The sequence below is a fragment of the Spermophilus citellus genome (assembly GCF_964194105.1).
Source record: "Spermophilus citellus genome assembly, chromosome: 2".
NCBI lineage: Eukaryota > Metazoa > Chordata > Mammalia > Rodentia > Sciuridae > Spermophilus > Spermophilus citellus.
The window spans coordinates 191460602-191483673 of record NC_138183.1 but is presented as its reverse complement, the minus strand read 5'-3'; the positions used below and the strand labels follow the sequence as shown (position 1 = coordinate 191483673).

The following is a 23072-nucleotide window of genomic DNA, read 5'->3' as shown; positions in this document are numbered from 1 at the left end:
AGGTTAAATAGTTTAAAAATAATCTTTCACTTGTATAACACTTTATACTCATTGGATAATAAACTCATAAAATGTTGGCACCAAAAGGGGCTCCAGAGATAGTCTAATTCAACATGATTAAGCAATATAGAATACATATGTCACAAAAATGACTCCTAACATTATGAGCACTGCCCCTAATAGACCATAATGAAGAATGTGAACCTGGTACTGTAATGAGGGACAATTCCCAATGTCCTCTCTTTGAGTTAAATGAGAACCTGCCTCTAGAATCTCCTACTTGCATTCCTTTTCTGCTCCAACAAGCTGATTTCAAGAAATGGGTGGGAGTGAAGGAGATGGGGAAAGGTTGAAGTAATGAAAACTGTTCCTGTCTTTGGTTTTACATAATCCACACAGTAACTCTTGCAGAATTGTAAGGAAAGGAAAATTACAACACATGAGGACATTGAGCCTATAGAGACTGACTTCTTAAGGTTTATCCATCTCCATCTTTGCTATTCTTGAGAGACATTTACATAAGAATGTGGTATTAGGACTGGGGATGTAGTTCAGGGGTAGGGTACTTGCCTTGCTGGATGCTCTGGATTCAATCCCTCCACCCAAAAGATTGCCCACCTATCCCCTGCATTAAAAGAGAATGTGTTGTTGTTATTTTGTAATGCATGTATTTGCCATGGTAGAAATGTGGTAGAGGAAGCTGTTAAATAACATCCCTAGTACTTGAGTATTAGGCTGTTTATACTTAGTTTTTTTTTTAATTTTTAATTTTTTTTAGTTGTAGATGGACACAATACCTTCATTTTATTTATTTAGTTTTATGTGATGCTGAGTACCAAACCCAGTGCCTCACACATGTGAGGCAAGCACTCCACCACTGAGCTGCAACCCCAGACTTATACTTAGTTTCTTTTTATCTTTTCAGCAAAACTTAAAAAATTAATATGGTGAGTTATATTCTAGTTGTTCCTGCTAGGAATATTAACTCATTGACAATGTCCAGTTGAAGAGTTAATAAATTACAATAATATTACAGCTGAAAATTCTGAGGGAAGAACTTTTCAAACTCATATATATTTAGTGGAAGTTACTAGTACTCTTTACCTGAGTGTGCTTGCTAATACCAATATACTACTGAAAAGAACCACCAGAATTTTAACTGTGGATATATTGCATATGCACACTTATAACTTTTCACAAGATTATTTAATGACCAAGAGTTCTTAAGAAATGAATTTATAGATGATTAGCGATGAGATATAGAAAAGCTACTTTGCCATGCTAAATAATTGAAAAGACAAATGGTTAAGTGTGAGTTATTTTATCTGATGCCATGTTTAAATTGGGTGATAACAACTTGAAAAGTAATATTATAAATATGTATTGCATATAGGATTAAATAATTAGTTCACTTCCTATAGAGAGATCTTTCTGCAAATTTTCTGTCTGCTACTCTTTCTTTGTACCCTTCACCAAGGGAAAATCAGTTGTTTTTGTCTGAGAGCAGTACTGCCTACCTTGCAGCTTGAGGACAAGGCATCAAATATATAAAGCCCCATACATTATATCTTACAGGGTGCTCAGTAAACCATAGTTTTTGTTAAATTTCTTGGACTTTATTATCTACTGTAGTAATCTAAAGTAATTTTAATTATGCTTTCCTGTCAAATTCTCTTTACCTTTCTATAGGTGTATCTACATCAGCAATCAAAATGGCATCAACAAGACTTCCTTCCCCCAAAAGCTTAGTGAGTGCTCCAACCCAGATTCTCGCACAGTTTCCTAAACAGCATCAACAGTCTCCTAAGCAGCAGTTACATCAAGTGCAACAACAGACACAGCAACAGGTGGCCCAGCCTTCTCCAGTATCTCATCAGCAACAGCCTCAGCAGTCCCCTTTGCCACCTGGTATCAAACCTACCATCCAAATCAAACAGGAGTCAGGTAATTGGAAAATGTTTACAAGATATACTACCTCTTTCCTAATCACCCGTTCTCTGAGTCCTCCAGTCCGTAACATGGTGTGTCTATGTATTTAGGTTGTCTTTGACAATTGCTGTACATGTTTTGTTAGATTTATACCCAGGTATTTAATTTTCTTGGAATTATTATAAATGGCATTGTGATTTTTAGTATCTGTTTTTGAGGTTTTCATTGGTGTATAAAAATGGTATTAAATGTATGTCCTTAAACCTTGCTGAACTCACTTATTATATCTAGGAATATTTATGTAAATTCCTTGAGATTTTTCTACATACATAGAATAATTTACCTTTACATTTTTTCTTTTTTGTTACTGGGAATGGATCCTAGAAGTGCTTTATCACTCAGCTACATACCCAGCCCTTTTTTTATTTTTTATTATGACACAGGGTCTCACTAAGTTACTAAGGTTGGGCTTGAACTGCCTCAGCCTCCTAAATTGCTGAGATTATAGGCATGTGTGCCCAGCCTAGAATAATTTTTTAATTATGTCATCTATAAATAGAGAAAACTTTTGCCTGTCTGCCTGCCTTCCTTCGTTCCTTCCATTCTCCCCCCCTTCCTTTTCCTTTCTTTCCTTCCTTTCTTTCTTTTTCTTTTTCCTTCCCTGCCTCCTTGCTCTCCTGCCTTCTTCCTGCCTTCTCCCACTGGCTAGAATTCCCAGTACTATGTTGTTAAATGATTGATGAGAGAGCATTCGCTTTCGTCGTTAAGTATGATGCCAGCTGTAGGTTTTTTGAAGATGCTTTTTATCAAGTCAAGGAAGTACCCCTCCTATTTTTCTGGGACTTTGTTATGAATAGATGTTGGATTTTGTTAAATACCTTTTCTCTGTTCAATGGATATGATTTTTTTTTAGTCTGTTAGTATGCTGGATTACATTGATTGATTTTTCTGTTGACCAGCCTTGCATATCTGAAATAAACCCTACTTGGTTTTGATGTATAATTCTGTTTTACACATTGCTGGCTTGAATTTTTGTTTCTGTTCATCAGAAATATTGACCTGTTGTTTTCTTATTTTGTACTGTCTTCAGTTTGCTTGAGCTCATAAAATGAGTTTGGAAGTGTTTCTTCCTTCTCTATTTTCTAAAAGAGATTGTATAACATTAGCATTAATTCTTTACAGGAAACCATCAGGGCCTGGAGATTTCTGTTTTGGGAGCTTTTAAATTATGATTCAGTTTCTTTTAATAGAGGACTATTCTGATTATCTGTTTCATCTTGGTTGAATTTTGATGGTTTATGATTTTCAGTCCATTTCTTCTAAGTTATCAAAATTTATGAGTGTATATATATATTTGTGTGTGTGTGTGTGTGTGTGTGTGTGTGTGTATTTGTTAGTATTAGTTCCTTATTATCCTTTTCGTAGCAACAGGATCTATATTAATGTTCCTTGTTTCATTTTATATTGGTGGTTTTATGTCTTTTTCTTTGTCAGACTTGTAAGAGGTTTATTTATTTTATTGAAGATTTTGTGTGTGTGTGTGTGTGTGGTAATGGGGATTGAGCCCATTTTATCACTGAACCCTATTCCCAGCCTGAAGTTTTTTGGTTTTTTAATGTTTTTTTTTTTTTTTTTTTTTGGTTGTAGATGGACACAATACCCTTATTTTCATTTTTATGTGGTGCTGAGGATTGAATCCAGTGCCTTCCACATGTGAGACGAGCACTCTACCACTGAGCTACAACCCCAGCCCAAGTTTTTTTGTTTTTTAAGAAATAGATTTTTGATTGTTCCTTCCCATCATTTTTCTGTTTTCAAATTCAGTATTATATCCTTCCTTTTATTTTGGGTGGGTTTATTTGCTCTTCTACTTTCTTGAGATTGGAACTTACATTATTAAGACTTTTTCTAAGCATTTAACATTTATGTCTACATCTGTATAAATATGTTTGTGATAAATTTCCCTCAGGCATGTTTTAGTAGTATCCTGTATGTTTTGATATGTTGTGTTTTCATTTTCATCCAATTTTGTGTGTTTTTAAAATTTCCTTTGAGACCTCCTATTTGATCCCTGGATTATTTATAAGTGTTTTATTTTATTTCTAAACGGTTGGAGATTTTTCTATGGTTTTTTCAATATTGATTTTTAGTTTGATTTCACTGTGGTCTGAGAACATACATAACATCATTTCAGTTATTTTAAATTTGTTGAGGCTTGTTTTTGGCTCAAGATATGTTCTACTGTGGTAAATGTTCCAGGGTACTTAAAGAAATATACTAATATTGGGTGCATATGTATAATGTGTAAGTCAGATCTTGTTCTTTGTTTTATTAATTTATCCTGGTTTTTGTCTTTGTTTTTTGGTACCTGGGGTTGAAACCACTGAGCCACCTCCCCAGCCCTTTTTATCTTTTATTTAGAGACAGGGTCTTGCTGAGTTACTTAGGGCCTCACTAAATTGCTGAGGCTGGCTTAGAACTTGCAATCCTCCTGTCTCAGTCTCCTAAACTGCTGGGATTAGATGCATGCACCACCAAGCCTGGCAGTTATCTTGTAGTCTTGTTAGATTTCCTATATGGTTAAATTTCTCATATGGTTATCTATCACTGGTCAGAATGAAATGTTAAAGTTTGCAACTATATTTGTAGGACTTCACCCCAGAATTATTTATGTGGTTTTGCTTCATGTATTTTATTTTATTTTATTTATTTTTTAAAATTTTTTAGTTATAGGTGGATACAGTGTCTTTATTTTACTTTATGTGGTGCTGAGGATTGAACCAAATGCCTCACGCAAGCGCTCTACCTCTGAGCCACAACCCCGCCCTCCTTTATGTATTTTAATGCATCTGTTGTTTGATACATATATATTTAGAAACATTATATATCTTGGTAGATTGGTTCTTTTTCATTATTTAGTATCCCTTTTTTTCCCTCAGTAATTTTCTTTGCTCTGAAGTCTACTTTTCTTAGGGGGAAAAAAAAGATGATGTTTTATTTTTATTTCCACTATTGAAGTTTTATTCCAATTTCAATTTGGAAAGCTTGACACATAATCTACAAAATGATGATATCAAACCCACATTAGTATATTTAGTCCATGTAGTAGAAAACTACAGTGATTTTGGATTTGCCAGGTATTATGTTGATTGGACACAGTGAATTGTATTGCCTTTTAAAGTCTACTTTATCTATAATTAAGATAGCCACTCCTGTTTTCTTTGGATTCATTATCTCAACAATATATAATTTCCCATCATCTTATTTTCAACTATGTGTGTTGTGTTTGAAATGATTTTCTTGTAGACAGAACTTAGTGTGGTTGGGTTTTTTTAAATTCACTCTGCCAGTCTTTGTCTTATAAATTATGTCTTTGGACCACTTACATTTAAGGTAATTGTTGATATGGTAGAGCTTAAGTGCTATTTTATTATTTGTTTTCTGTTTGTTTCTTCTGTTTCTTGTTATTCTGTTTGTATTTTCTTGCCTTCCTCTAGCTTGTTTGAAAATATTTTAGGATTCAATTTTGATTTATTTATAATGTATATATCATTTTGTTCTATTTCCTTAGTGTTTGTTTAGTGTAATGTGGTATTATAATATACTGAAAAAAAATTATCACAGTTGATTTTTTTCCCTGCATATTACACTGTATTTGGAATAGTTTTATCTTTCTAGTAAAAAGGGGATTTTATTATATGTATATACACTGTTTCCTAGTTTTGCAAGGTTCTAGTTTCTGAGGTGTTTTGGTTACATTTTTATTTGTGATTCAGTTATTTATTTATTTATTTATTTATTTATTTTGACATTCATCTGTAGTCTTTTTGTGTGTGTGTGTGTGTGTGTGTGTGTGTGTGTGTACAGTTCATGTCAGGTGTTTTTTTGTTTTTGTTTTTGTTTGTGTTTTTTTCTTGGTACCAGGGATTGAACTCAGGGGCACTTGACCACAAGCCACATCCTCAGCCCTTTTTGTATTTTATTTAGAAATAGGGTCTCACTAAGTTGCTTAGCATCTCGATTTTGCCGAGGCTGGCTTTGAACTTGCGACCCTTCTGCCTCAGCCTCCCCAGCCATTGGGATTACAGGTGTGCACCACCACTCATGGCTTCGTCAGGTTTTTGTTTCCATGTTATGTGTGCTTCCTAGCAAGAATTTTAAAATTTTCCCTTTTTTGTATGGATTAAAAATAAAATCAAGTTTTCTTGAGATTACTTCACAAAGCATTTGCTTAACTCATTAAATGTGTTCAATTCAATGGTATTTTTAAAAAATATTTAATTTTTAGGTGTAGTTGGACACAATGCCTTTATTTTATTTACTTATTTTTATGTGATGCTAGGGATGGAACCCAGGGCCTCACACGTGCTAGGTGAGCACTCTACCACTGAGCTACTCTACAACATCAGCCCATCAGTGGTATTTAATATGTTCACAGATCATCTATTATGATTTTAAAATATTTCTATCACCTCAAAAAGAAACCCTATAACCTTTAGCTATTACCTCCTACTCCTTGTACCCATCCATAAGCATCCCCTGTTATGTTTTTCTTTTCTTTTTCTTTCTTTTTTTTTAGTACCAGGTATTGAACCCAGGGGTGCTTAAACATTGAGTCACATCCCCAACCCTTTTTATTTTTTGTTTTTTGAGACAGAGTATCACTGAGTTGCTTAGGGCCTTGCTAATTTGCTGAGGCTGGTTTTGAACTTGCTATCCTCCTGCCTCAGCCTCCCTAGATGCTGGGATTTTAGGCACGAGCTACCATGCCTGGCTCCCTATTATTATTGATTTCTAGATTTTCATATCCTGTACTTTGATATGAAAGAAATTATATAATATGTGATCTTTTGTGTCTGGTTTTAGTCACTTAACATGTTTTTAAGGTTTATGTATGTTGTTGCATATATTAGTATTTGATTCTTTTTTCTGTATTTTTTTATTAGTGTGTTATCATGGGATTTGTTGTTATATATTTGTACATGCACATAATATGATTTGGCCAGTATCATTCCCCAGTATTTCCCCTTCCCTCCCCTTCTTCCTCCCCCTGGTTCCTTTACTTTACTGATCTCCCTTAGATTTTTCATGAGATCCCTGCTCCACATTTCTTTTCCTTTTTTCTGTCTAGCTTCCACATATGAGAAAACATTCAACCCATGACCTTTGGCTTATTTTGCTTGGCATAATGTTCTTATATTCCATCCACTTTCCTGCAAATGACAATTTCATTTTTCTTTATGATTGAATCCATTGTGAACAAATACCACATTTTCTTTGCCCATTCATCTGTTAATGAACACCATGGCTGGATCCATACTATGGCTGTTGTGGATTGTGCTACTAAAAACATGGGTATGCATGTGTTTGTTCATTTGGATGGACATTGATATATATTTGGATGGTTTTTACCTGCTGGCAATTATGAAAATGCTGCTAAAAACATTTATTTGTGTGTGAATTTTTGAATATGTGTGTGTGTGTGTGTGTGTGTGTGTGTGTGTGTGTTGTGTGTGTGTATTAGAATTGCTGGGTTATATGATAACTCTATATTTAATTCTTTGAAGAACTGCCAGACTATTTTCTAAAGAACTGCATCGTTTTACATTCCCACCAGCAATGAATGCATGAGAATTCCAAATACCCTACATTCTTGCCAATACTTGTAGTTCTCCTACTTTTTGATTCTAGCCATCCTAATTTCTAACTAGTGGTATTTCATTATGGTCTGAATTTGCATTTCTTTGATGACAAGGATATTAAGCATCTTTTTATGTACTTGTTGGACCTTTCACATATCTTCCTTGAAGAAATACCTACTCAGATTCTTTGCTCATTTTTAATTGGATTGTTTGTCTTTTTGCCATTGAATTGTATGAATTTATATCCTTACATTAAACTCTTATCACATGCAATATCCATATATTCCTCCCATTCTCTTTAGTTGTTTCTTCAGTTTCTTGTTGATATCCTTTAAAGTACAAAAAAATTTAAATTTTTGATGATGTCTAGTTCATATCATTTTCTTTTGCTGCATGTGTTTTTTTAATATTTTTTAGTTGTTGATGTACCTTTATTTTTTATTTATTTATATGTGGTGCTGAGGATAGAACCCAGTGCCTCACACATGCTCTGCCACTGAGCTACAACCCCAGCCCGATTTTTGCATGTGTTTTTAGTGTTATATTTAATGATTCTTTGCCAAGACCCAAGATCATGAAGTTTTTTTCCTATCTTCTAACACTTTGTTTTACCTCTTTGGTATCTTTGATCATTTTTTACTTAATTTTGTATATTATGTGAGGTAAAGGTATGCTGTTTGGATATGGTTTGATTGTGTTCTATAAGGATTTATGTGTGAGAAGTTTGGTCCACGGAGTGATAATGTGAGAGGTGGTGTGGACCTTTAAGAGATGGGGTCTAATGGCAGATCCTTAGGTCATTGATCAGCTATCCTCAGAAACTCTTGTGGTACCCCTGAGTTATTGTGACAGCCTAGGGTTGGGGATGTATTGTAGTGTTAAAGCACTAGCATGTGCAAGGCCCTGAGTTTGATCCCTAGCACGCACTCGCGCGCACACACACACACACACACACACACACAATTGAGTTCTACCCATGAATTATTCTTTGGTGATGTTTTATTCTTGCTTAAACTTCTACCACAGTGCTCTCACCAGAGGCTAAATCAGTAGGGCCAATGATCTTGAACTTTCATACTCCAAAACTATGAGCTAGATAAGCCTCTTTACTTTATAAAACTAGCCTGTCCCAAGGATTTTGGTGTAGTAATAAAAAAATAGACAAATACAAGGTCCTATTTCATTATTCTGTATATGCTATCTAATTATCCCAGCATAACTTGTTGAAAAAATATTTCTTTTCCCCATTGAATTGTCCTGGTAACTCTGTAAAAAAAATTAGTTGACCATAGGTGTATTGGTTTATTTCTGGACTCAGTTCTGTTCCATTGGTCTGTGTCTGTGTGTTATGCCAGTACTGTACTGGTTTGATTTCCATTGGTTTGTAATAAGTTTTGAAATCTTAAAGTGTGGATTTTTTTGTTTTGGATTTGTGTATAGAACAATTTGTGTCCCAGGCATTGTTTAAAACAACAGAGAAATTATTCAGCAGTTGTAATATGAAATTTGTAATTCACCTATCAATTTCTACAAAAGTCATCAGAATAGGAATTGGATTCACTCTGTAGATTAATTTGAGGAATATTATCATCTTAATGTTAAATCATTTGATTTGTGGACATGATATATTTTCCCATAATTTAGATTTTCCTAGCCTGGCACATTGGTGTGTGCCTATAGTCTGAGTTTCTTGGTGGGGGGTTAGGTGACTGAGGCAGGTTCAGGTTGGTTGCTTGAGGTCAGGATTTCAGGGCCAGCCTGTGCAACATAGTGGACCCCGTGTCTTAAAAAAAAAAAGGAAAGAAAATGAATTTTTTTTTTTTTTTTTTTAGTGGATTCCTTAGGTTTTTCTAAATAAAAGATCAGGTCATCTGCAATAGAGATAGTTTCTGCTATTCCAATCTGGATATTTTTATTTCTTTTTTCTTGCCTAATTTCCTTGACTCGAACCTCTAGTACAGTATTGAACAGATGTGGGAAAAACAGACGTTATTCTCTTATTCCTTATTCCTTCTAGTCATAGAACTACCGTTAGTGTCCCTTGTGAGGCAGATGTACTGGTAACACATTCTTTCAGTTTTTGCTTCTATGATAAAGACTTTGTTTCACCTTCATTTTTAAGATAGCTTTGCTGAATTATAGGATTTTCCAGTGAGTTTTTTCTTTGAGCTCTATTTTATCCTTTACCCTGCTAACTTCTGTTGTTTTTACTGAGACGTAAACTGTTAACCTCATGTCAGTTCTTTATAAGTGATGAATTGTTTTTCTTTTACAAGATTTTTCTCCTTAACATTGAATTTTAGCATTTTTACTATGGATCTTTTTATGTTTATTTTACTTGAAGTTTTTTAAGCTATCTGGATGTGTAGGTTATTGCATTTTGGTAAATTTGGAACGTTTTCAGCCATTATTTCTTCCTGTTTCTTTGCATGTCCCCTAATGTTTTTATTGGAAATTGGACATTTAGGTAATATAATGTAGCCAAGTACTGGTCTCCTCCCTCCAAGAATTTGTTATTGTTATTTGCTTGGTTATTTGTTTAGATAGTTATTTTAGAAGTCTATTTCCTTCTCCCTCCTGCACCCCCTCCCCTATAGTGTTTTTATTTATTTTTTTTAAATGTATTTTTTAATTTTTTAGTTATAGATGGACACAATATCTTTATTTTGTTTGTTTATTTTTATGTGGTGCTGAGGATTAAACCCAGTGCCTCACCTGTGCAAGGCAAGCACTCTGCCATGATCCATAACCACAGCCCAAAGTTTTTATTTTTTATTTGTTCTTTTTAGTTACACATGACAGTAGAATGTATTTCGACATATTATTAATACATGGAATATAACTTCCCATTCTTGTGGGTTGTACTTGATGTGGAATTACACCGATCGTGTATTCTTATATGAACATAGGAAAGTTATGTCTAATTCATTCTACTCTCTTTTCCCATTCCAATCTTCCCACTTTCCCCCATTCCTCTACCATGTTAACTCTGATACTGTTCCTCAGGGAACTTTGGCATGACAATAATATTAGTATGGCTCTTTCTTTCCCCTGGCCACATCCAGCTATTAAACTCTACAACTGCTGAATAATTTCTCTGTTGTTTTGAACAATGCCTGGGACACAAATTGTTTTATACACAAATCCAAATTTTGAACCCTTTGACAGAATAGTTTCTGGGGTTCATTTTTGATACTTGTTCTGACCCCAGGAGGGCTCCTTTCAGTTTTCTTATTCCCCAGTTCTCTTCTATAAATTAGCCTGTAATCTAGATTGTTGTCTTCATTAAATTCTTGAATCTCTTTCCAATTACCTTTCACCACATCCTCCAGTATTCTTGAAAATGCTCAAAACTTGAACTTCTCCATAATCTGGTACAAATGAAGTCAGTTCCTTTGGCAAGATAGTAGGAGCTGTCTGGTTTTATGACTTATTTCTATTTTCAGACATAGTCCCTGAGCCAGCGCTCTGGAACTGGGAGGAGTGGGGTCAATGGTAAACTACTCTCCAGGTAGCACCCCTGCTTTAGGCACTAAGTGCTCAGTGAAGGTTGGATCTGGAGAGCAGTCTGAAGTTCGTTAAGCTTGCTGCTCCTGGTGGTAGATCCACTGCCTCATAAGCTGGGCTGAGGTGATCAGTGCTCCAGTATTCTTAGTGATGCCCCACCTGAGTTAGAGCATTTGTCCATGAATTAGGGGCTGAACAGAAGAAGGAAGCACCCACCGCTTAATTGCACTTGCTCAGAATTTAGCCTTAACAACAAATAGCTAGGGGCAGGATGGGATAGCTTAAGTCCTGTTCTTTCTAAGAAGAAGGCCCTCCAACTGGAGTAGGGGCAGAAGGAACCCTGTGTCCTTGCCCACAACAGTCTGAAACTGAAAGGGACAAAGGAAGAAACTATTTTAGTTCAAATAGCACAGATCTTGCCTTTCTTATGAACTTTTGGTGGATTTTCTTGAGTAGATTTCTTTTTTCATTTGCTATTTGACCTAGAAACCATTTCCAGAGCCTTTCAAGATTATTGTTTCATAATTTTCATCACTTTTCACTGGATTAGTAGATTAGCTTAGGCCTTCATGCTATCTTACCAGAAATGTATCTCTGGAATGGTTTTAAGTACATTGGAATTATTATTTTTTAAAGGACAGTAGAATTGTCCAGTGCAAGTATCTGAGTCTTCTACTTATTGATGGGGGTTGGAGTTCTTAAAAATTTCTTTTATGTAAACTTGTCTATTTTAATTGACTTTCTTTTCCAAGGTCAGTTTTCTTTAAAAAATATATATATGTTTTTATTTATACACGGACACAATACCTTTATTTTTATTTATTTATTTTTATGTGATGCTGAAGATCAAACCCAGTGCCTTTCATGTGCTAGGTGAGCACTCTATCACTGAGCCACAATCCCAGCCCCCCAGGATCAATTCTAGTAAAGGAGATTTTCCTAGAATATCATCCAATCCAGATTTTCAGTTTATTTGTTTAGGATTGAGCAGAATTATCTCTTATGATTCTCTTGTTTTTTTCTGTGTCTGTGATTATTTCTGTAGTGGCTTCTTTTTATATTTGCTTTATTAGAAGTCATTAATGAAATAGAAGTCATTATTCATCTTACAGCTTCACTGTTTATAGTTTATTATATTATATTATCAATAATTATTTATTTTCACAATAATAATTATTGAATTTTTTCATGTATTAGTCAGTTTGTAATTTGAATTTATTTAATCCTCATAATAGCCCAATGAGATATAAACTAATATTATTTTTACTTAATAATGAGAAAACTAAGTCACAGAGATTAAGTAACTTGTTTAATATGTCTAGATACCATAATTTTAATTTTTTATTGACTATAAGAAGTTTAATATTTAAGAATTAAGTTATTAAGAATTATTTAATTATTAAGGCTGTTAAATACGTAGACCTGTTTCCTTCCTAATGTCTCAACCTAAGTCACCATCTAAAAAAGTTATAATCCTTGGTGGTTGTCTATAGTGAAATATTTTGTTTCATGAATTATTCAGTGAAAATAGTATTGTGACTTGGTTTGACTTCTTATGATATTCCTTTCATCCCAAGTATTTGTGTGGAGCAGATTATTTGCTTGTTAAAGTACAATTGCTAACTTTGATTTAAAAGCTCTTATATGATCCCAACATATACAAAAAGTCAAGATTTATTTTTCTTCAAGAACTTTGTTAATGTAATGTCTTACTTTCATTCCTGAAATGAGAAAAATTAGGAAAGACAGGAATTTGAGGCTAAAAGTTGAAAGAGTCTCATCAATATGAAAAAAAAAAACATCTCCTTGCATAAGACTGAGTAAATATATGTATTACTGCCCTCTTGGGTTGGTGTAAGGGGCATGTTTTTAAAAAACTTTGTACTGAGATTCATCTTTCTTCTTTCAAAGGTGTTAAAATCATCACACAACAGGTTCAGCCAAGTAAAATCTTACCTAAACCAGTGACTGCAACTCTTCCCACCAGTAGCAATTCCCCTATTATGGTGGTTAGCAGTAATGGTGCAATTATGACAACTAAACTGGTAACCACTCCTACGGGTAAGTCTCATGAGTATCAGTCCATTCATTCATATGTTCATCAAGCAAAATCTCTGTACCAGTGATATTCTCTACATTGGGGATCAAGAGATTAATGAAATAATTCTTCAGAGAGACCTTTCTTGATCCACCTACCTCCCTAAAACTGGCTGTCTCTTACTATTCTTTCTCATGGTCCTCTGTTCTTTTCCTTTATAGAATTTACCACAATTTCTCATACTTTGCTAGTGGTTAATTTATTTTTCACCACGTCTTGTTTATTCATCATATATAGAGAGTTGGCCTGTAAGTAGGTGCTTGTTGAGGATTTGTTGACCAAATGAAAACAATGCCAACCCACAGGATCTTACTCTGCTGAGATCAAGAACCTGTGTCATAGGATAGTAAGTGTTATTGAGGCTGAGGGAAGCACAGGATGCCATTATGCCCAAAGAGTAAGCAGTCAGCCTGTGTTTGAGAAAGTGATATCGTAGGACCTTGTAAATAGTACTATCCTTTGTGACCTTTAGCAGGTTGCTTACTTTTCTAAATCTTTTCCCCTGTCTAATTTAAAGGGGAGACTAATATCTAACTCATAGATTATTGTAAGTTTTAAATGAAATCAAGTATATAAAAAGTCCCCAGTATAGTGCTCAGTAGCTATTACTATTAATATTAGAATTAGCCATTACTAGTATTTTAAATGTCTTGTAACTCTTTTTTTCCCCCCCAGTGGTGTGCTGGTGATTTAACTCAGGGCCACATGAATGCTAAGCAGATACTCCAGTTGCTGAGCTATGCCCATAGCCAAAGTGTCTTTAACTTTTAACCAAACTTTTTGAGGAGGGCCAGTATTTAGATGACACAGTTTTAGACTGTACTGTCTAGCAGTACAAAATGATACCTATCTCAAGTATTATAAGCTGTCCTTTATTGATCAGTATGTTGAGATCTATACAAGCATTGTATTTAATCTCCTTTAGGCTTTATTATTTCCATTTTCAGTGACTTGCATCAACCAGTTTGCCTAAGGTCACATAGCCAATAAGAAGAGAGCTGAGATTTGAACCCATATCTGTTTGACTCCAGAACCTATGTTTTGTTTTGTTTTTTAATTTTGGTTAAAATATACATAATATGAAATTTACCACTTTCAAATATACATTTCATTGGCATAAAGTACTTGCCCATTGTTGTACAACCATTAGTACCATCTATCTCCACAACTTTTTCCTCTTCCCACACTGAACCTCTATACCCATTATATAAGAACTCTCCATTTCCCCCTTTTCTATAGTCCTTGGCAACCACCATTTTACTTTCTGTTTCTATTTTAAACACTGTTATTCTCATATTAAATATATCATACTTAGCCCAAACTCTTCTCCATTTGGCTCAAAGATGTTAATATTATGTATATATATATGATTCCTCATGTTAGGGGAGGGCAGTGAAAAATTATACTGTGCCCGTGTTTGTCTATATTAGAATAAGTGTTTCCTATTTTAAAACAAAAGCCAAAATTGAATGTATGATTCATAGTATTCAAACCTTTGGTGCCCATGCCATATTTACTTTCTACTAGGGTTTTTGTTGTTGTTGTTTAAATTTGGATGTATGTTTGTAACCAGTTCAAACTGATTCTACTAAATGTTTCTTCACTCCTCCCTTTTTTGAGTAATGGATGTATTTTTAAAGGTTAATAAATTGCTAAAATAACTTTTTTGGGGGTTGGGAATATAAGTGGCTATCAGAATAGTCTTTGAATCTAATTATTATTATTATGACAAAAAAATTTAAGTTGAAAAAAGTACTACCTTGGTTGTTGTTGTTGCTTTTTTTTTTTTTTTTTTCATTTCCCCAAGGCTAATAATTTTTTTTTCAGGAATAGTCTGAGACTATACTGTAATAGTCTTACTGGCTGTGTAAGAAATAAAGAAGGCGCATCTGGTTAATTTCTAATTCCTGTTTGGTAAAGAGAAAAGTCCCCAAAATAGAGGGAAAGGATATAAAATCCTTTGAGAGATATAAAGAAAAATATTCTAGTAGGTCAGTTAAAGTTGAGGAAATATGTAAGTGGAAAAAAATTTAGCTATAGAGAAATATTCCTGGCAACTCTTGGCAGCTTCAGCTTTAATCTCTAGTAAAATGATGGAATAACCCTTTAAAAGATGGAAATATATTTAGAGGTCAGGAGAGTGTAAAAAAGTAAAAGTTTATAAAATTTTAGACAAATAATACTGCCTTATTTGCTGAGTGCTGACGTCGGGTTTGACACTAAGACAACATAAAACAGATGCAGATACCTTAAAATCTATAATAAAAATACCTAAAATGCTCTGGCAGGAAAGATGATTAAATTTTAAGTTTCTTTTGGCATAAAACTAGTGGAAGAAGGTAGTTGAAGAAGGGAACAGGCTTAGCGCTACTTTTTCTTGAGTTAGTAATTTGATGCAACACATCACAAAATTTTAAGTGTAAAATTAATTCAAATTGACTTGGCATTTGTTCTTGCTATGTGCATTGAAGACTGACTGTAAAACTCTAAATTAATGTCTTGACACCTGAAAATTCCATTTTCAAGTTAAAGCAATGTAGGTTACATTGAATTATGGTTAAACAAGTTATTCTTCTGTAAGTGATGATGAGTTTTTCTTTTGGCTTTTTCTCTTCTCTAGGTACACAGGCAACCTATACCCGGCCAACAGTGAGCCCATCCATAGGTCGGATGGCTGCAACACCTGGAGCTGCAACCTATGTGAAAACTACCAGTGGTAGCATCATTACAGTAGTACCCAAATCATTAGCTACTTTGGGGGGCAAGATAATTAGCAGTAATATAGTTTCTGGTAGGTATATCTGAAATATATCAAAAGCATAGGTGTCCTCTAGTGAGAGGAAAAACATTTTCACTATTGAAGGATTGCTTGATCTCATTTTTCTTAGAAATCTAAAGCTTTGTTTTTAGTTCTTGTGTTTAGAGATTAAATATTTCTTAGTCTTTGATAGTTCTAAAATTAAAAGAATAATTACTTGTTTTTAATCACAATGCAAAGATTATGGTTGATTTTTGCATAGAGATTTTTAATTTACAAAATATTCTCCCATTTGTCAACCCAGTCAGACTTTATAGTAACTCTTCAGGTGGTTATTATTGTGCCCATTTTACAAATGAAGACAGATTTGGATTTAGAGGTCCAACTGACCTATCCATGTCTGTACAAGTTAGAGCAGTGGAAGAAGTAGTATTAATACATTGAACTCAATTGAAGGAACATATCTCATAATTTCAGTTACTAATGTTACTTTAGCCTGTTAAAAATAAAAATATTTGAATATCTTTAGTTGCTTTTCACCATTTATCTTAACTGTTTGCTTTTAAAAAATATTTTACTCAGATAGTAAGGTTGTTAACCATCTGCCTATTTATTGGTATATTGGAATTTTACCTGGTTTTTATTGGCCTACAATATTTGGGTCATGGACCCTGACGTGGAATGTTAACATGGCATCTGTTTTCACTGATTATTATTTTTTAATTAAAATGATCTAAATAATCTCTGATTAAGCAAGCCTTATGATTTTAACTGCTGCCATTTTTGTAGACTAGTCGTATTTTGTTTGCCCCTGGTGAGTTGTTCTAATATTATAAAATCAAGGGACTGAAGTTTCTGGCAGTAATTTGATGTTGCTGAAAACTCAAGGAATGAAAAAAGGCAAAGCAGAGCATGGTATTGGCATCAAACACTATATTTAAAGCTGTTAATTTTGGCTCTTCTTTTAAGTGTAAGTGAGAAAATTCAGTGTTTGCCAAACTGAGGAGGATGAAAGTAGGGAAAGAGTCATTGTACTCTTAACTTTTAAGAGGATATTTAAATAACACAGTGATAACTCAAATTATAATTTATTACTTGACAATATCTTCAAATAATATAGAACATTTACTCAATTAAGCATTTTTCAAAAAGTTATGTTTTTCATTGGTAGGTAACTTTTTATGACCTTAGGATTCTTTCTTTTTTTACTTATATATGAGTTTATAATACCATATAGCTTGAAGGGAATGTTAGATGAAGCCTTATTTATAGACCTTATTCATGATGTAGTTGTTTTGTAGTACGTTAGAGGAACATAAGCAGGCATATTTTCCTAGAGGCAGAGATTTAAGATCTATATCCTGTATATATTATCCACCTTCATATTAAATATAGAACCACTCACTTGGTTGTTATTTCAAGTAAATGGGTATACATGGGAAGAGTTATTAAGCTTTTCTGGCACTGTAGCATATACTTACTTGGTATACATGCAACTTTATTCATTGCATAAAGATTATGATGTCTTCATATTTCCTTCACTGTTTGGCATTTTTCCTCATTCCTGATTGTTCTAAATGGATCCTTTGTTTACTTATCACTGTTCTTTATAAAGATAGTTCTCTTTTTTTGTAATATTCTGTTATTCTGTGATCCTAGGATTTAGGTTAGTTTATTAGTAGTTTTTAAATCCTTTTGTCTATTCATCATAAACTGGTAATCTGGTTGAATGAAGTTAGTAGTTTTCTGTCTTCATCCATAAGCAGATATTAGTTTCTAAAATTCTCTCCCTCAAGGGAAAGGAGAAATACTGGGGAATGATATTAGCCAAATTATATGGTTATATTGTGTGCATGTACAAATATATAACAAGTCCCACCATTATGTACTACAACTATAATGCACCAATGAAAAATGAAAAAATAAATAAATAAAATTCCCTCCCCCACCAAAAAGCAGTTTTCCTAAAATACATTTAGACATCTAGCTATAAGACTAGAAGATTAAAAACAACAAAATTTCCTTTCATTGTGGGGTAATTTGGAAAAGTACAAAGATAAAAACCACATAATTTTGCCACCCATGGAAATGTGTTAAAATTGAAATGTATTTTCATTCCTTTTTTACTCATATGTTTATGTGAATATATGTATATTTTTAAAAATTAGGACATTATTTTTATCCTTGTTTCATAAAATGTGTTGATTATTTTTACATACCTAGTAAATATATTTTGATATCCCTTCTAGTTGCCACATAATATTCCCTCATGTGATTTACCATAATTTAACTATTTTTCTTATTGTTGATGTTTTTGATTGTTTACAGGTCTTTTTATTGTTATAAATAATCCTGAAATGAATATTATTATACATAAATTATTTGTGAATTCCTTACTCCCTTTGTATAATACCCTAGAAGGCAAATTAATGCTTCTTCAATACTTTCTAGAAAGCTCATTTTTTTAAACTAAAGTAAGCAATTAAATGGAAGTGATGACTGTTCTTACAGCCATTTAATTCATATATTAATCAAATAGTTATATGTGTATATACATGATAATTATCAGGTTTGTAAGCTTTTGTGAGTCATATTGAGTGTTGGTTGAAGAAATATACCTATTTTATGTAGAAGTTTGAATCCTTTCAAAATGAATCCATTATCTTGACTCTGAGGGCATTATAAGAACCTGTGACAATGGCAAGACTTAACTATGATTCTCTTAATCTTTACTAAAATGTCCAGACAAGGAGCTCTTGTTTATACATTTTTTCCCCATTCATTCATTGTCACATTATTTGAGAAAAACAACATAAAACATTACCCAAGAGACTGAGATTGTGTGGGTTTTAAGAATCTGTGAATAGTAAAATATAAGCCAATAAATTTCTGTTTCTCTTTAAGCCAACCTACCATAACATGCAAACTTTTCCAAGTGTATTTTTTAAAAAAATAAGAATCATTGGAATGCATCAGAATCATAGCCCATTATGAATCAAATGTGATTCACAAGTTATTTGCAACCATTATGCCTTTACTTTTAAGTATGGACTATATAGTGAGTTCTCTGATATGTTATGATTCAGATGCTATGATACTTAGACTTGAGTTTAAGTACTTGAGTTTCATTCTCTGCCCTAAAGAATGCTAAACAAATGACTTGGGATGCACTCTGTTGTATCATGAGAACTATAAACTCATTATTATGAAAGCATAGAAGATGGTCTCTCACTTTGTGTGTGTGTGTGTGTGTGTGTGTGTGTGTGTAATGAGTAATATTTCTAGATATAGAAACATGCTCCCTGGAATTTCAAGATATTTATAATTGATCATTGTAGACAAATTTTATATTCTATTTTAATATAATGTTGAACTTGCTTTTCCTTATACTAATCCTTTTTCTTTGAGTTTTTTAACTTTATTCCCCACCCCACCCCCCATTTTGTTAAACTGGTGGACATGGTTCACAACTATTCTTATAAACTGACAGGCCTTTGAAATGAAAAGGATAGACAAATAAAATCCATTGGTTGAGCAAGTTTTGTCAAAAAATGGTCCATATATTCTGGTGTAGAGCTAGAAACATAGTTTACATTTCCTTGAAGTAGGTTTTTGTGCTTCCTTTCTAAAAACATTTTTTCAGTTATCAAATATTTGGTGAGAAGTGCAGTGTCCAAAGAGATCTTCACAGTTAATTACATACGAGGGACTGGACTTAAGAGTTACTCTTTAAGTTGGTTTAACTTTAACTTTAATGGGTAGCTTGGTTTTTGTGGCTTGTAACAACTTGCTTATTCAGACTGTAGATAAAGGGAAAAACTGTTGTGAAGCTAGTCGGTGGATAAAAGTGCTTTTATATATAATCTCTGAATGTTTTACTTTGAACTGATGAGATCTTGGATAATGACAAGTATGTTATAAAAGTATTTTTATATCAAAATTGACAAAATTAATAATTCTTAATAAAAACAACTGGAATACTTCTATTCTTAGTGCAATCTTATTTATAAAATTCTATTAATGATTACTACTGATTTCCAGTGGAAAATAATAAAATTTTGTTTAATTTTTCTTTTCAAGAATATGAGTCATGTTTTTATTAAGTTCCTATTCTGTACTTAGTCACTGTTAAGTAATGTATAGACCTTTATAAGAATATGACTACCTGCTTTCTTATGCAGAGAAAATTATAGGAGCAAAAGTAGCATTGCGGTTGGTGTGCTCACCATGGAAACCAACACTGAAGGAGAGATACATGTTCGATAACCTAATAATTCACACCTGACAGAACCCTAAAAGCTAGCTGAGGAATTTGGGGCTTTGTGTGGTAGTTTGTGGGAAACCATAAAGAAAAAATTACTTGTTAGCCTAGAATTTATGGAATTTACCGTGGAGTAGGAACTAATGAGATCATATTGGTAGAATTAGGGCCAGAACATGTAAGATTTTGAAACACAAGAGGGAAAGTTGGGATTAGATCCAATGGAGATTAGGGAGGTTCTTAACCAATTTAATATGTTCCAGATTCTTGACATGATAAAATTAGTTTTTTTTTTTAGTATGTTGGATATGTCAGGGCGCACCAGAGCTGTTTCTGTGATAGAGAAACTTGAAATAGGGAGGCAATATGGAAACTAGAGAAGAGGAGGGCCTGCCTGTTGAACTAGCGTTGATGACTTTGCTGATAAAGTGAGCTCATTGACATACTTAATGTACAAATGTTATAAAGTAATTCCGTCCACTGTGCTAAGCACTGAAGGAATCAGTGGCACAAAGAGTACAGAGCTCATGGGCTTTCATTTTGTTACTGGGTGCAGAGTCAAGACAAGGCATAAATCAAGGATTTACAAAAGGATTTTCAACTTGGACAATTAGAATATAGAGCATAGATTTAATAGGTGGTTAGATTTGATAGGTTGAAGAGAAGAATTTTATGGAAGGATGCAGGGAAGAAGACAATATGGTACTATGTTTGTATAGTAGATCTTAATGGTTAAAAATAAAAATCTACCTATAAAATATACAGTATAAATCAAAATTTCATTCTCACAATCTCTAGAGTTCTGCAGATTACAAAAGTACATGTTGAATCTGCAACTTGGTCTATGTGTCTGTTTACTTTTGTTTTGTTTTTGGTTTTGCCTTTGCTTAAGGAGAGATTTTGTTTTGTTTTAATTTTGTACAACATAAACAGAAATGATCATCACTAGTTCTTAACTCAGGTCTCCTTTTCTTCCCCCTTTTCTAAGGAACAACTACCAAAATCACTACAATCCCAATGACTTCCAAGCCTAATGTGATTGTTGTGCAAAAGACAACAGGAAAAGGAACGACCATTCAAGGCCTCCCTGGCAAAAATGTTGTCACAACATTGTTAAATGCTGGAGTAAGTAAGAGCTTGAACTGCAGATTCAACAATACACTGAAAATTTTAAAGATTAGCTATACAAATATTTGCCTAAGGACTTTTGAACCCTACAATGACCAGATGGCTTGATTTACCACTACTGTGATATAATAACTATTAAAACATCACCAACTGATGCCATTTTTTACAATAATTTCTAAAGCATCTGCTCTTGTTTGCTCATAGTTAGGTTGCTTATGACCATGATTTAGATACTTAGCTTGGTCCAGATGGAGAACTTCATTGGCTTAACTGCAGAAATACTTCTTTTGGAACATGATTTTATTCATACTTATGGCCAGTAGATATCAGAGTAGTATTTGGCATAGACTAGGCAAAGAGAAATATTTGGGTTTAAGATGAAATTAATTTAAAGTCAAAGAACTGATTTATAGTTCTGAAGGTGTTGTCAGGACAAATGAGGCAAGGCACCGAAGATAGCAGGAAACAGTTTTATGTGGCTGCAGCCAGGTTTAGAGGGCACAGCGTTTGCTGTAATCAATTAATCCCCTGAACCCCGAGTTCAGGGAGTTTCAGAATTTTATACCCAGCAGGTAAGGGGAGGGGCTCAGAAGTTCACAGTCTGCAGAAGTTCACATAAAAGCAGCTTTTTCTTTCACTGTTCTAGGCAAGTTAACTCTTCAAGGACAACACCTGAGAAGGGGAGAGCTTCTTCTTCCCTTTCTTTCCTCCCCCTGCCAGCTGTTACCATAGAGCCCATTTGTAACTTATCTTAAAAATGTAGACATCTCTGTGAAGCCCAGCTCAAGGCCAGGGCCTTGTTTGCACATTTATTCAAAGTACTATTCTGGATATGTTTGTGAAAAACTAATAAGGGGGTGTCCAGCACCTGGAGTGCTGGTATCTTCTCGGCCAGTGGCCAAGTAAACAGGGCAACACAAAAATAGGAAGTTTATCTACATTGGACTCTTTCGCAGAGACTCTTTTGTTGAGAGTCCTAAAATCAGCCATGGTGAAGAGGGTTTTTCTGTGGAGAAAGGGGGTGCCACTTCAAAGGCAGTTGTTAAGAGGTTTATAGGTAGATCTGATCTTGTGTCTTAATATTGTACTTGTTTGATCTTGGGTGACTTATTCAGCTTCTCTAATCTTTCATTTCCTTATTTGTACATTGGGGATTATGGTAGCAATTTTAAAAGGGCTTAAAATAGTGTCTAGCACATAGGAAGTCCATTATCATTGGTTTTCTTTAGATTGCTACTACTCTTGGTATTTAACTATTTAGGCTTTGTAATGTCCTTACCTTTTCTGACTTCTCTAGAAAATGGAATTCTGTCCTTTTAAGTAGATCACATAAAAGCTTCTTAGGCATCATGATTTTTGGAATGTTGGAAGGGATCTAGCAGTAGACTTTCAACATGTGGGAAATCGGATTGTTTTTAGATTGAATTCACATAGTAAGCCAAAAATAGAGCCAAGAATAGAATTCAGATTTTCAGAGCCCTTTTAAATGTGGTTTATAGTTCAATAGTACTTGATATATAAGCAGGGATGCCATATACTATTGGTCCTGTGTGGTTGGAGAGATCGAAGAGTCCTGTGAGAGTAGTCTCTGCTAGATATATCTGAGTAACAGTTGGACATAGGCAATGCTAATAAAATAAGCAGATCAACATATAAGAACAGCTTTTTTACCACATAGGAACATGCACTTGCTCACCTATGCATGCCCACAATACACATCAGGAAAGCTTCTTAAAAAAGTCTGCTAGT

General features: G+C 33.9%; 1 protein-coding gene across 10 annotated transcripts in view; it reads left to right on the top strand.

The window, feature by feature from the left end:
- The window catches only part of EMSY (EMSY transcriptional repressor, BRCA2 interacting), a 93286-nt gene that overhangs the window by 31917 nt on the left and 38297 nt on the right, over positions 1-23072 (top strand). For all 10 annotated transcript variants that reach the window (XM_081279282.1, XM_081279280.1, XM_081279277.1 and 7 more), the window contains 4 exons: positions 1690-1944; positions 12990-13139; positions 15797-15967; positions 21184-21320. In XM_081279282.1, the coding sequence (XP_081135408.1) occupies positions 1690-1944; positions 12990-13139; positions 15797-15967; positions 21184-21320 (713 nt within the window). The remainder of the gene's footprint in view (positions 1-1689; positions 1945-12989; positions 13140-15796; positions 15968-21183; positions 21321-23072) is intronic.